The 13,588-nt window shown below is 33.7% G+C and overlaps 3 protein-coding genes across 3 annotated transcripts; 1 reads left to right on the top strand and 2 right to left on the bottom strand.

Moving 5' to 3' along the window:
* The first annotated feature begins 5,593 nt into the window (after positions 1-5,593).
* LOC118035744 (probable isoaspartyl peptidase/L-asparaginase 2) lies at positions 5,594-8,274 on the top strand. The gene is made up of 4 exons (XM_035041362.2): positions 5,594-5,811; positions 7,061-7,294; positions 7,451-7,537; positions 7,617-8,274. The coding sequence occupies exons 1-4, from the start codon at positions 5,650-5,652 to the stop codon at positions 8,118-8,120; spliced, it is 987 nt and encodes a 328-aa protein (XP_034897253.1). The 5' UTR covers positions 5,594-5,649; the 3' UTR covers positions 8,121-8,274.
* Positions 8,275-9,156: 882 nt separating this feature from the next.
* On the bottom strand, positions 9,157-9,967 carry LOC118035742 (uncharacterized). Its single transcript, XM_035041361.2, has 2 exons — positions 9,809-9,967; positions 9,157-9,718 (listed from the first exon to the last, which is right to left on the bottom strand). The coding sequence occupies exons 1-2, from the start codon at positions 9,818-9,820 to the stop codon at positions 9,470-9,472; spliced, it is 261 nt and encodes an 86-aa protein (XP_034897252.1). The 5' UTR covers positions 9,821-9,967; the 3' UTR covers positions 9,157-9,469.
* A 428-nt stretch (positions 9,968-10,395) lies between these two features.
* Positions 10,396-13,588, bottom strand: LOC118035741 (D-3-phosphoglycerate dehydrogenase 3, chloroplastic). The gene is made up of 5 exons (XM_035041359.2): positions 12,757-13,588; positions 11,906-12,282; positions 11,728-11,838; positions 11,552-11,647; positions 10,396-11,211 (listed from the first exon to the last, which is right to left on the bottom strand). The coding sequence occupies exons 1-5, from the start codon at positions 13,295-13,297 to the stop codon at positions 10,540-10,542; spliced, it is 1,797 nt and encodes a 598-aa protein (XP_034897250.1). The 5' UTR covers positions 13,298-13,588; the 3' UTR covers positions 10,396-10,539.

Raw genomic sequence — 13,588 nt, 5'->3', positions numbered from 1 at the left:
GCTTTTGATAGTTAGAAGCAATGGACTGTGTTGTATTTCATGTCGAAAAGGAAAAGAAGGAAAAAGACAGCGATAAGATATGGATTGATGATCATAAAATAGAGAGCTGATAATTGGTTCCAGTGAATCTCCTCTTTTCTGTCTTTTATGGACACCATCTTTGAACTTCTCAATGCTTTCAGCCGCACCCTTTTGACTCAGTGAGCACTGATATCTTCAACCTTTACTTTTTCTATATTAGACAGACACACCAGCCTAATCTGGTGCAGCTCGCGTCTACAGTACACTTTCGAAATAGTCACCTGCCCAGGCATGTGTGTTTGCAGCATGTTGAAACGGAGATAGATAGGAGAAGAGGGTTATTTGGGTCAATTAAAGTACAAAAATGTTAAGATTAAAGTATGCTGATCGATCAGGGTTAAATCAGTTTTCTTATCTTTTTAGCACAATGAAAACACTTAGATTCCGTTTGTTTGCTAAAAAAGTAGTTTCCTTTTTAAAAAATAAATTTTAGGGAAAGTGAATTCTGAGAAAATATTTTTCGATGTTTGGTAGTGTAATGAAAAATGAGTTGGAAAACACTTTCCAGTGTTTGGTTATGTCATGGAAAATGAGCTGGAAAATAACTTATTAATATTTTTATTTTTCTTAAGTTTATTAAAATAATGAGGAACAAATCTTACAAATTAAAAAGTTGAATGAGAATGAAATTGAAAAAAATATAATTTCATAAATTATCTCAAATAAAATAAATAATAATCAAAATAATAGAGATCAAATCTAAAAAATTAAAAAAAAAATGAAAGATGAAGAAATTAAAATAATAATAATCAACATTTCATAAATTATTTCAAATAAAATAAGTAACAATCAAAAGAATGAGGACCAAATTTGATAGATAAAAAAATTTCAATAAAAATATGATAAGGAAAAAGAAAATAGCAATTATAAAAATAAGGACCAAAGTTAATATAAAAATAAAATTTTAAGAGATGAAATTGAAAAATAAATATTTAAAACAAATAAAAATATATATATATATAGCAATTAAAAGTTTGAGGATCAAATTTGATATAATCAGCAAATAATGATATTTCTAAATTTTTCACAACTTTCGGAAAGTGTTTTCCCCCCAAATTTTTCAGGAAAACACTTTCCTGAAAACCAAGCAAAATTGTTCTTTTACTGGAAAGTGTTTTCCATTGATCAACTTTTCTACTGGCAAACAAACACAAAAAAGTTTGGAAAATGATTTCCCGGAAACCACTTTCCGGAAAACAAACACAGCTAAAGGGAAAACACTTTCCTGAAAATCAAGTTAAATTTTTCTTTGACTGAAATTGACTGGAACGTATTTTCCGTTGACCGACTTTCCTAATGATAAACAAACACGATAAAGTTTGGAAAATGATTTTCCGGAAACTACTTTCCAGAAAACAAACATGGCCTTAATTACCTTTATAAAGCAACAATTTTTAGCCTCAAGTTGTGGGCTTCTAAGCCTTTTCGTCTTATTTTCAAAACAATTAATGACTAACTTGCTTTTAAAAGCAAAGAATACTAAATTTATTGTTTTTTTTTCATCTTTTCAATATAGTTTTTTATTTTTTTTTTATTATCATATTGATAGATGAATGATTTGCTAATTTTTTTTAATTTTTTAATATAGGATAGTTATATATAACCTACATCTACATAAATTATTTCTTAATTTTTCAATATAAAATAAAATTACTACACTTCACACATTTCTTTTTATAGCATATATGGATAGCTATATATGGCTACAACCACATGCATTTTTTTTTTTTAATTTTTCAATGTGAAATAACTATACTAAACTAAACTTCACATTTTTTTTTATAACTTACTTTCACTTGGATTGTTTTTTAATTTTTTGATTTGGAATAACTATATATAGCATATGTTCACATGGATTATTTCTTAACCTTTCAATGTGGGATAACTATAATATACTCCACTTCATATTTTTTTATAGCTTACATTCATATTTATTGTTTTTTAATTTTTCAACATGAGATAACTATATATGAACAAATCCATGTAAATTATTTTCTTTTAACTTTTTAATGTGGGATTACTATATTAAACTTCAATTTTCTTTATAGCCTACATCCATATATATTGTTTTAAAACTTTTCTATATAATATATTAAAACTTCAAATGTATATCTTTTTATTTTTTTAATTTAACTTGAATCAAACTATATAACTTAATACGTCCATATGATCTGGAACATGTCAATTTCATACCAAGTTTAACAACTATATGGCCTGAATATATATTTTTTATATTAGAAAAATCTTACAGAATTCTCGATGTAGCACTCAACACCTATTTAGAACGTGTTTAGCAGTGTAGTAGCGGTTGCTTTTCAAATAACTTTTCGTGCTAAAATACATGTCAATAATGTTTTTTTATTTTTTAAAAATTATTTTTGACATCAGCACATCAAAACAATTCAAAAAGTACAAACCACATTCAATTTTAACAAAAAATAAAAAATCAAATTTGGAGGAATGCGGTTTCCAGGCGTTCCCAAACGCTGCCTTAGTTATCTTGTATTGCTTGCGAGATCCATGGCAGATTGATTCGACGGGTGAAGCTTCGAAGTTCGGATTCAAAATGGAGCAATTGAGCTCATCATTGCTAGCAAAGTCTCCAGAGTGCTTATTAAAAAGAAGAGAGATTGAAACATGTTTTTTTTAATGTTAAAATAAATTACTCACAATTATGTGTATTGAATGCATATCTGTGTCAATAGGAGACGAATGAAGAAAGCTTGCATTTATGATGGAAAAAGATAACATGGAAAACTTCAAAAGAAAAGCCATAAAGAGCCAGTGAAGGACAGCAGAATTTTAATGGGACAAGTGGTCCTGAGGTGGGGTTGTTGATGGGCCTCTCCTTCTTTTGTGTAGCGATTGCTGTTGGATCTAACATTAGCTAATCGAGTCAGTGCCGAATGACTTTTAGGCCTCAGGTGTCCCTTTTGTGGGCTTAGCGAAAGGGACACCGCTACATTTTAGGCGTTACTGGGCTGTTTATTTTTATATTTTAAAAATATTTTTTAAAAGATTTATTTTTGTTTTATTTTTTTAATATATTTTCAAGTAAAAAATATTTTAAAAAATAACTTTTATTATATTTTTAAATATATATATATATAAAAACAAATTGCCGCTACCAACCCTGAGATACCAAGATCTGGCTCTGGTTCTAATTGGCAGCCTAGAATGTCCAGCCTGTCAAATTTTCAGAGATTGGAATCTTGTTCTTTGATCTTTAGGCGGGTGATAAGCAGATAAAGTATTCTAGTTACATTTCAACTAGTGAATGTGGGGGGATGCTTTTTAACTAGCCTAAGGACATTCATGAGCTAGATAAAAAAATAAATATTTTTTTTATTTAGGAAATATATTAAAATAATATATTTTTTTATTTTTTAAAAATTATTTTTAAGATGAACACATTAAAATAATTTAAAAATATAAAAAAATATAATAAAAAAATATTTTTTTTATAAAATTACAGGTTGAACCGTTTTTCTAAACATTCACTAGCTAGATAGATAAATGAAGCCGTACACGTTAGAAAAGAAGAATCTTGCACGCAGCTGGATTTGCAAGATGGAAGCAAATTGGGTCAGGGCCCAATTAAATATCTCAGCCCGCCTCAACGCCCGGAACATGAGATAGGCTCACTTTACTATCATTACGGTTTAGCCGACTTGTGGCGCAAACTTCTTGAATGGGCCTGAATAACGGCGGACTGCTTTTTAAATGAAACTTTTTGTTGTGCGCTTAGCCACCGGTTAGGAGTCAGAGTAGTCAGAGCTCGCCCGCAACTTATTAGATGTACCAGCCAATGATGACTTTAGCCCAGATTGGTTAATTGAATAATAAAAAAACAACGACACCTAAATGTGCTCAAAGTATTCCCAAACTGAGGATAAACATGGTGGACATGACACTATTTTTTTTTTAATCCTTTTAATATTTTCTATTACAGTATTTTTCAAATTCGTTATTCTATATTGTGCTAGTTTATAATTGGTTTTTATATTTTATTTCATGTTATTGTTAATGAGGTTGTATTGTTAAAACTTTTATTAGTGATTGATTTTATTTAAAAAAATCAATTAAAAAAAATTAAAATTAAAAAAAAAAATACAACTATATTTGATATATAAATAACTTAAATTTAAATGTTGAGAGATAAAATTAAAAATAAAATAAAATTAATAAAAAAGATTAAAAAAAAATAAAAAAATACCAAATTCAATATAAAAAATAAATGATACCAAATAATGAGAAGTGAAATTAAAGAAAAAATAACAATAATAAAAAAAATAACAATAAAAAAATAAAAATCAAATTGAAAACAAAAAACAAATTAGATGACACCTTTATATTTTAACAAAAAAAAAAAATGAAGAAGAAAATAGTCAACTAAAGCCCAATCATTATGTTGTTGTGTGCACGCAACAACAACAACTAAAAAGGGATGATGAGGCACTTTCAATGTCACTCTACAAGGTGGTGTTTAGACATGGATCGACGTCATATGTGCCGCTAAAAAGGCATAAATATCATACACGTCAATAATTTTTTTTTTATTTTGATATTATTTATATTAATTAAAAGACCAAGTCATCATCTTGTCAACTTATTTATTAAAAAAAAAAAATTAAATAGACAAAAGATTAGTATATTTTTTACATTTTGCCCTTTAAACTAAAAAAGAATGAAGTGCCCGTTCGACTTTTAATTTTTTTTTCTTTTTCTTTTTAGGGTTATATAATCACTAAACTATGCATTTTAAAGGTTTTAAATCCGAATTACCCCCCCCCCCCATAAATCTCATAATGATAATCGAATCCCAAAAGAAAAATATCATTTTACCAGGTTCAATGATTTTTTATTAAAAGAGTAAAAATAATATAATCACTAAACTATGATTTTTTCAAACGAGAATTATTCATGTGCAATAGATATTATTCCTACTAGAAAAAACTATTCTGATTCTACTTAATAAAATCTAGCTGTAGAATCTAGCTTTACCAAGAAGTGTATAATAATTTTGCTTGCTTGTAAAATTCTGTTCTCTTCCAAGTGCGTCGGTTCAGGTTTTATTTAAATTAAAAATTTTCCAACCACCAATTTACGGTATTGCCCCTGTGAATTATTTTAACTTGCACTAAATTTACTGTAAAGATTGGTTATTACTACGAGCAGACATTATAAGATAGTCAATACTTGAGGGCTTAGCTGCTGTGGTCAACTGCAAGTTTCAATCTCTGCGAATTCGAACTTTAAAGAGTAACCCCCGTGGTGTTTTACCTGTTCATATATAAAAAAAAAAAAAAAAAAAAAAGATAGTCACTTCAGTTTTTTTTTTTTGTAATAATTACGAGTAGAGTGGGCTTGATTTGTCTACGATCTTGCCCTCTATCTATTTAGATTCGATATGAGTCGGGACTCAGGTGGGCAAGGACAGAATAGAACAATACATAGTAAGGTTTCAGGTGTACGAGGAGTCCGCGAAACGCCTATATATACTGAGACCACGAGCTCTCATTGCACACACAAATAACACGCGCCTCCGAGTGAACAAGAGCGAGAAGAATGGGAGGGTGGGCTATAGCGGTGCATGGAGGCGCTGGTGTCGACCCAAATCTCCCGCAAGAGAGACAAGAGGAGGCCAAAAAACTCCTCGCTCGCTGCCTTGATCTTGGCATCTCTGCCCTTCGCTCTAATCTCCCCGCTATCGATGTTGGCGAACTTGTTGTACGTTTTCCCTCCCTTTCCATTATTAATTTCTTACAAGAAGTTTTGTTTTTGTTTTCAACTGTCGTGAACAAGAAAAAAAAAAACTGCACATCAATCCCAGATTTTTCTTGGTGTATAAACATGCGCGGAATTGATATAAACAAATGTTTATGATTTGCACTCGAATTGATACCATTTTTATTCTACATTAGTCTGTGGTTTTTCTTTTTTGGCATGTGTTCACGGACCAACCTTTTCCAGATTCTTGACTGGACAAAGTAATTTTGGGGCAAATTAGCACAAAAAAAACTAACAAATTAAAAAACAACAAAAAGTTTCAGCAAAATCACAAACTTTGGACGTAGTGGTTCTAAATTGAGATCTTTAATTAAATTTTATGTTTTTAAATTATAATATCAATTAAATTTAGAATTAACCGATCGATTCATATTGTAATTGTCAATTAAATCAATCAACTTGATTTACTGATATAAGCAAAAACTAAAAACAACAACAAACCAAAAACACTAGATTTTTTATGAGCAAAAAAAAACAACAAATATGATTTTTAAATTTACAAGTTTATTCTTTCTAAATAATAATAATAATGAAGCATGTGTCTTTATGAGGATTTGTAAAGTTTTAAATAAATCAAAAAACCCTACTCTTAACAAGTAAACAAAAAAATCCAAAAATAATAAGAAAACAATCATAAAATCTGAAACAATGCATGAAGTCTAAAAATAATAATAAAAATTACAAAACTACTAAAACTAGGGCTATGGTGTGGGATTTTCAAAATCTTATATCTATTGATCTATAAATGTATATGTGAGACAATCTATATAATTTGTTTAAGTCAAATTCTCATCTAGTTGTAGCAAATTTATCTAACTATTTAAAATTACTCGTTATTCGCAAATCTAACTATATTATTAATACTGTGTAAACAATAATTTTTTAAAATTTTAATTGGAATTTGTTTTTTAAGTGCGGACAAAAATATATTTTTACACATAAAATATATTTAAAAAAAAATGTTCATAAAATCATTTTTTTTTGGTATGAAACGGTTAACTGGTTTATATAACTAGATCAACCAGCCCATTAATTGAACTAAAGGATTGACAGTGAGGTTACATGATAGGTTATGTTGCATAAAAAAAACAACATATTTAAAAATTATTATTTTTAAAAATAAATGATTAAGAACATGGCTAGTGAATGATTAAGAGTTGAAAGAATCCTGTTTTTTTTGTTGTTACAGGTGAGAGAATTGGAAACGGATCCTCTGTTTAATTCTGGGCGTGGATCTGCTTTAACAGAGAACGGAACAGTGGAGATGGAAGCCAGCATAATGGACGGGCCAAAGAGAAGATGCGGTGCCGTATCCGGTTTAACAACAGTGAAAAACCCAATCTCTCTCGCAAGACTTGTGATGGAGAAATCTCCTCATTCCTATCTTGCTTTTTCTGGCGCTGAGGAATTTGCCAGGCAACAGGTACCCCCCGCCTCCTTAACTCGTACCATTGGAATATTATATAAGCAATTCGCTCCTTTACTACTCCAAGAAAGGGTGAATAAAAAAGATAATTAATGCATTTAATTACGAAAAACATGATGATTAAGTGGACTGCTTATAAGTGGCTTTGTTTAGGGTGTTGAGACGGTGGACAATGGCTATTTTATAACGGAGGAAAACCTGGGGATGTTGAAGTTAGCAAAAGAAGCCAACTCCATCCTGGTATGTTGTATCCCTACGATGCTTTTCATTTGATGCGGTGGGCCCATTAATTGACTCTTTTCCTGCTGTCCCAAACCAGTTTGATTACAGGATCCCAGCCGTTGGATTGGAAAGCTGCAGTGTGGGCCCCCCTGATGACAATCTCTTGGCAATGAACGGACTCCCAATCAGCCTGTATGCGCCAGAAACAGTGGGGTGCGTGGTGGTGGACAGCCAAGGGAGGTGTGCTGCAGCCACGTCAACAGGTGGGCTCATGAACAAAATGGCAGGTCGTATTGGTGACTCGCCCCTGATCGGTGCTGGGACCTACGCTTGTGATCTTTGTGGGGTCTCTTGCACAGGAGAAGGAGAGGCCATCATACGTGGGACACTAGCGCGCGATGTAGCGGCGGTGATGGAGTACAAGGGATTGAGCCTGCAAGAAGCAGTGGATTTTGTTGTGAATGAGAGGCTTGATGAAGGGCGAGCTGGTTTGATAGCAGTATCCAGAAACGGGGAGGTGGCGTGTCGTTTTAACACCAACGCTATGTTTAGGGGATTTGCCACTGAAGATGGTTTCACGGAAGTCGGTATCTGGGACTGAACTTTTTGCCGTGAACTTGGTGTTGCTGTATTTTGCTTTTGACAAAGGGATGCTTTTATGCCACCCAACGTCGCGTGGCCGTCAAGTCGGAGCACAATCTTATTCCATGTTACTATCAAACTTTATGCTATTAGAAATAAAACTGAATGCTTAATTAGCGTTTAAAGTCTCTGTTTAAATTCGTGATCAATTAATTCCTTTGAAGAACTTTCTTGATGAGCAGCAGTACTCGAATTGCCCGCGACAAGGAAAGAATTTCTCGAGAAAAATAAGGAATTTCGTGATAAGTATGTGTGAAATTTTCAAGAAAGGTAAGACAACACGTGTCTAAAAAATGTTTTCTCTAACTAGCTGTAACCTAGCCTAAGTGCGTGTTTTGTAGATATTTTTGTTACTTATCACATGAAAAAAAAAAAATCACAACCAATTTTTTTTTTAATAATAAATGTTATTTGCGGCTTTTATATCACATTTAATATCTACATCACCCGAGTAGAGAAAATATTTCCAACTCAATCAAGAAATATTTATAGAGAAAAAATTTAATCTCAATTAATATAATTATACAATAATTAACATAACATAAAATTTTATTAAAATCAAATTAATTAAATCTAAATTATTTATTTATAATTCTCATAATTTAACTATATCTAATAATTACTTTACAATTTAAATAGACCTACATATCTAATAATCATTTAGCAATCATAAATAAATTTGAAACCTAAAGCACTCATAAACCTAAAATATCATCCTAAATCTTCATAACTTAAAAATGAGTTTGTAATATCCATATAGTGATGATGACTAATTTCATCCTAACTTATAGATAAACTTGTAATACTTGTGGATATTAATTCCCATCCTAACTTGTTAAATTTAAAAACAAGGACATCTAATACAAGTTTTATCCAAGTTAAGTTTATGTTATTAAAACTATATTTATTTTTATAGTTTCAATTATATTTTTTAAAATTTTTTATAAAAAAACTAATTTTTTTTTCAAATACTAATATAAAAAACATATCTATCATAATCTCAAACACACAACATAATTTTACTCTCTTGACCATGCACTTCATCATCAAAAGAAAGCACAAACTAGCACCGTTCTAGTGCCGTTAAATTTCCCCCAATTTATCAGCAAATAGCTCAAAACTCTACCATGAGGTTCATGCAAAGATTTTTCTACATAATGTTTTTTTTCCGAACGGGATACTTCAAAATATCTGCATAAAAAGATTCCGAAGTACGGATTAAGATCCCAATTAAGAAACATGACTATTTCTTAAATTTCATTTTCTACATTTATTTCACACACATACAGAAAGATGGTGATATCATGATCATTTGGTGGTGTTATCTTTGCCACGACCGCCCATGATGGCATCCTTGGCAGACTTGAAGGTGTTAGTCACTGCAGCAGCTGCACTAGACAAAATTCCACCTCCACTGCCAGAATCCCTCGTGTTGCGCTTAAGATGAACCACCCCCACTTTCTCATCGGTGGGTTCGCCTTGCCCCGCTGATGTCCGGTGATCGACAGTCTCCACCTTGGTTTCAGCTTCACCTTCTTCGTTTATCCTTTCAGTCCCCTGCTAAATACAATGAAATTAACAATATATAAGTCAAATAAACCATTCGATAATTCAAGTTAGATCTTGGAAAATGGACTCATTTGGTACCTGTGTCTTCATGTTGTGGGAGTTTCAGATATGTTTTTTTTGCTACAGAGTTTCAGATATGTTTGAAGCAACTATATATAATCTTATCCTGCTTTTGCTCCTTCCAGATATTTATGATCCCGTGAGCATATATAATACTCTCCATTTCACCTAACAGCATGAGGTACGGACACGTGTTCCAAGCGTTGGCTCACACTGCTTCTTCATGGCTGAAAAAGGTAGACACGCGGCTTGTTGTAGTTTCCTGGCAAACCACTCAGTAAGGGCCGGCGCAAAAACAAAATTTGAATTTTTTTTAATATATTTTTAAGTAAAAAAAAATTGTTAGTTAATGTAGAGCATAGTTTATCAAAGAAAAAATAATTTACTTAGTAAATAACTTATATTTTTTTTATAGTATCTTGTTTATAATTGTATTTTAAGTTTTTATTTTGTGGAAAATAAAATAACATGTTTTTTATTTACAAAGATCTATTTTTTTTATTTATCTTGTATACAAAAATTTATCTCACATGTAAATTAATTTACAGCTGAGACAAACATCTGAAGTGCCGAAGAGATATGAAAGACTAGACTATCGGAACGCATGAGCAAGCATGGAAATTGATTAAAAAATGACCACTCGTTTAGGGGGGGGAAACAACAAAAACAAAATCAAACTTGGCCTATTGGCATTGATTTCTTCAATGTTGGGCATGAAATACACTTCAAGAATGACGGAATTGTGCGCCCTACAACTTAAGAAACACAAATTCTTCAATTGCTGGTATCTCCCCAATCTTCTTTAGCGCTTCCTTGTTGGGTTCTTTGTCCACACCAATGATCATTACTGCTTGTTTTCGTGGAGCGATTCTGCCAACGCTCATGAAACTCACATTTATATTCTCCTCACCAAGGATATTCCCCACGCTGCCGATCATACCTGGTTGATCAACCTGCCTGCAAAGTATGAGGCTGCCTTCCATGCTTACATCAACACTAAATGAACCTACCTTGGTGAGGTGGGGCTTCCTGTCTTTCACTCTTCCCTCAACTTTAATCTCACCAGAGTCAGAAATTGCAGTGGCAAATTTAGATTCTACATTGGCAATTTGGACCTGGATGAACTCAAGTGGATTCTCAGGTGAACCATCCAACAGAAAGCGCTCTTCTGTTATCCTCAGTCCTCTCTGCTTAGCAGTGAAGTCAGCATTTACCAAGTTAATAAAAACACTGGTGATAGGCTCAATCAGACCCTTGGTAATCATTGCACGAAGAAGCCGAGTGTCGAGATCATCTGGACCTCTGGCAGAAGCATAAGTCACCTTTACTGATTGTACACCACTTCCACCGGCAACCAGTTGCACCGCCAGTCTGCCAAGCTTTTCTGACAGAGTGACAAACGGTGCAAGTTCTGTTAGAACCTGTAAAGAGCAAAAATAATCAGAGGAGAAAAAATTCAGACCCTCCGCCTTACACACTAAGTAAATAAACATGAGCAAAGGGAACAAGTCCTCGACACCATGATCAAAAGCAGAGAGGTCGCAATCCTTCAACTAATAATATACTAGGTAAATAAACATGAGCAAAGGGAACAAGTCCTCTACACCATGATCAAAAGCAGAGAGGTCACAATCCTTCAACTAATAATATCATATCCATGAACATCGCATAAAAATGGTGGAAAGCTAAGACTTGAGGTATTTCCAATTTGATTAATCAAAGACATGCATAAAATATCCGAGGTTTGAAAGAAAGGATAACCTCAGCAGGAACCATTGGCGCGTTTACCGCAGTTGCAGCAAGCTCCCCTCTTAAAGCTCCAATAACAGCTTCTGCTACTTCAATGGCTACCCCTTCCTGGTTAAATCTCATAACCATTATGCAAGATGATGAAAATGAGATGTAAACCAGAAGCCTAAATAGATGGTCATGCATACTTGAGCTTCTGTAGTGCTAGCACCAAGATGAGGAGTCACTGTCACGTTTTCATGCAGCACCAACCTGCTGTCTTTTGGAGGGGGCTCTTCTGTAAAGACATCAAGTGCTGCCTGCACGAATGAGGACTTGGTGAAGAAAACAGGAATAATGCAATGAGGACTTGGTGAAGAAAACAACCTGAGCAACAATCCCAGAATCCAGAGCTCTAACTAGAGCTTCCTCGTCGATCACTCCTCCACGAGCAACATTGACAATTCTAACTCCTTTCTTCATCCGGGAGAAAGCCTGATCGTTGAAGATTTTGGATGTAGCAGGGGTAAGAGGCATGTGTAGGGAGATGAAATCTGCTATCGATATAGCTTCTTCGAAAGTCAACAAATCCACACCTATAGCGCGGGCACGGTCTGCAGGGGCATAAGGATCATGTGCAATCACATGCATGCCAAGACCTTTGGCACGCCGAGCAACCTCTGAACCAACCTTTCCAAACCCTATGACAGCAAGCGTCTTCCCCACAAGTGAAACCCCAATATATTTGCTTCTTTGCCACTTGCCTGGACAGATACAATAAATTAACAAGTTATTTTATTAACATGATTAATGTTCATGCAAAAGGAGTCATTACCATGGAATTTGAAAAATTGGTTGATACAGAGACATGATAAGCTATTGTTTGGAAATTACTCAACTATTGAGGAAGGATATGGCCAAAACCACAATCAATTTGCTAAATCTGAACAATTTTGAGCATATCAGAAAGCAAGATTTGATGGATGCCAATTCTCTAGAAAAAAAATATATCAAATCACATTATCCTCCAAATTTTCACTAACCATGCAGTAAGGTTTAAATAAGCAAATCCACATTAACCATTATAACAGAAACAAATTGAACAAAGAATTGAGACAACATACCAAAGAACAAAATTCAACCTACAATGGTAAAGCAAGCCACCTGCTCGAATAAATGACTAAATGAAGTATGAAAAAATCATAATCATAATCAAATAAAAATAATAATTTACAAACCAGCTTTAATAGAGGCATCAGCTTGAGCAATATTCCTGGCCATAGCAGTAAGCAAAGCAATCCCATGCTCAGCAGCCGCAATCGTATTAGCCGTCGGCGCGTTAACCACCAAACACCCATGTTCCGTGGCAGCCGACAAGTCAACATTATCAATACCAACGCCAGCCCGACCCACAACCTTAAGTCTGCCGCCTGAACGTTCAAAAACCTCGCGGGTGACCTTAGTCCCACTTCTCACAATCAACGCATCACAAAGTGAAATCTTAGTACATAACTCCTCAGGGCTGAGGTTGTAAGAGCAGTCAACATTCGCAAATGTCTTTAGTAGCTCGAGACCAGCTTTTCCGAGTTTTTCGGCGACGAGAACTGTGGGCTTGGGGTCAGCCAATACAGTGGCAAAGACGACGAATCTATATGCTTTTCTATTTTGGCGGCGGGTACAGTTGGCTGTTGTGAAAGGTGAGGGAAAAGAGTGTTTCCATGAGAGAGATGTCGGTTTTGTGGGAGTAAACACCAAGTTTAAAGAAGATGTAGTCACCATTTAAGGCCCTCTTTGCCTCGGCCTGCTGTCTGTGTAGGAGTCGTGAAATCAAATGAGTGTTGGATTCACGTTGACGCTTCACAGTAGTACAAGTGTTTGTGAAGTGGAGGGGAATCGAGTCTGAGTTTGATGGATGGGTATATGCAATAGCGGCTATTGATTGGCTAGGGTCTTTGAAGCTGACAAGTGATCAAAAAGAGAAGATTGGATTGGTAGGCAACCACGACCCACTATTTGTGTATTTGATTAGCTTTTGCCCTATAAAAGTAGATTGAAATCCATGAATCTTGT

Source organism: Populus alba, chromosome 2, assembly GCF_005239225.2.
Source record: "Populus alba chromosome 2, ASM523922v2, whole genome shotgun sequence".
Lineage (NCBI taxonomy): Eukaryota > Viridiplantae > Streptophyta > Magnoliopsida > Malpighiales > Salicaceae > Populus > Populus alba.
This window is presented reverse-complemented; position numbering and strand designations above follow the sequence as displayed.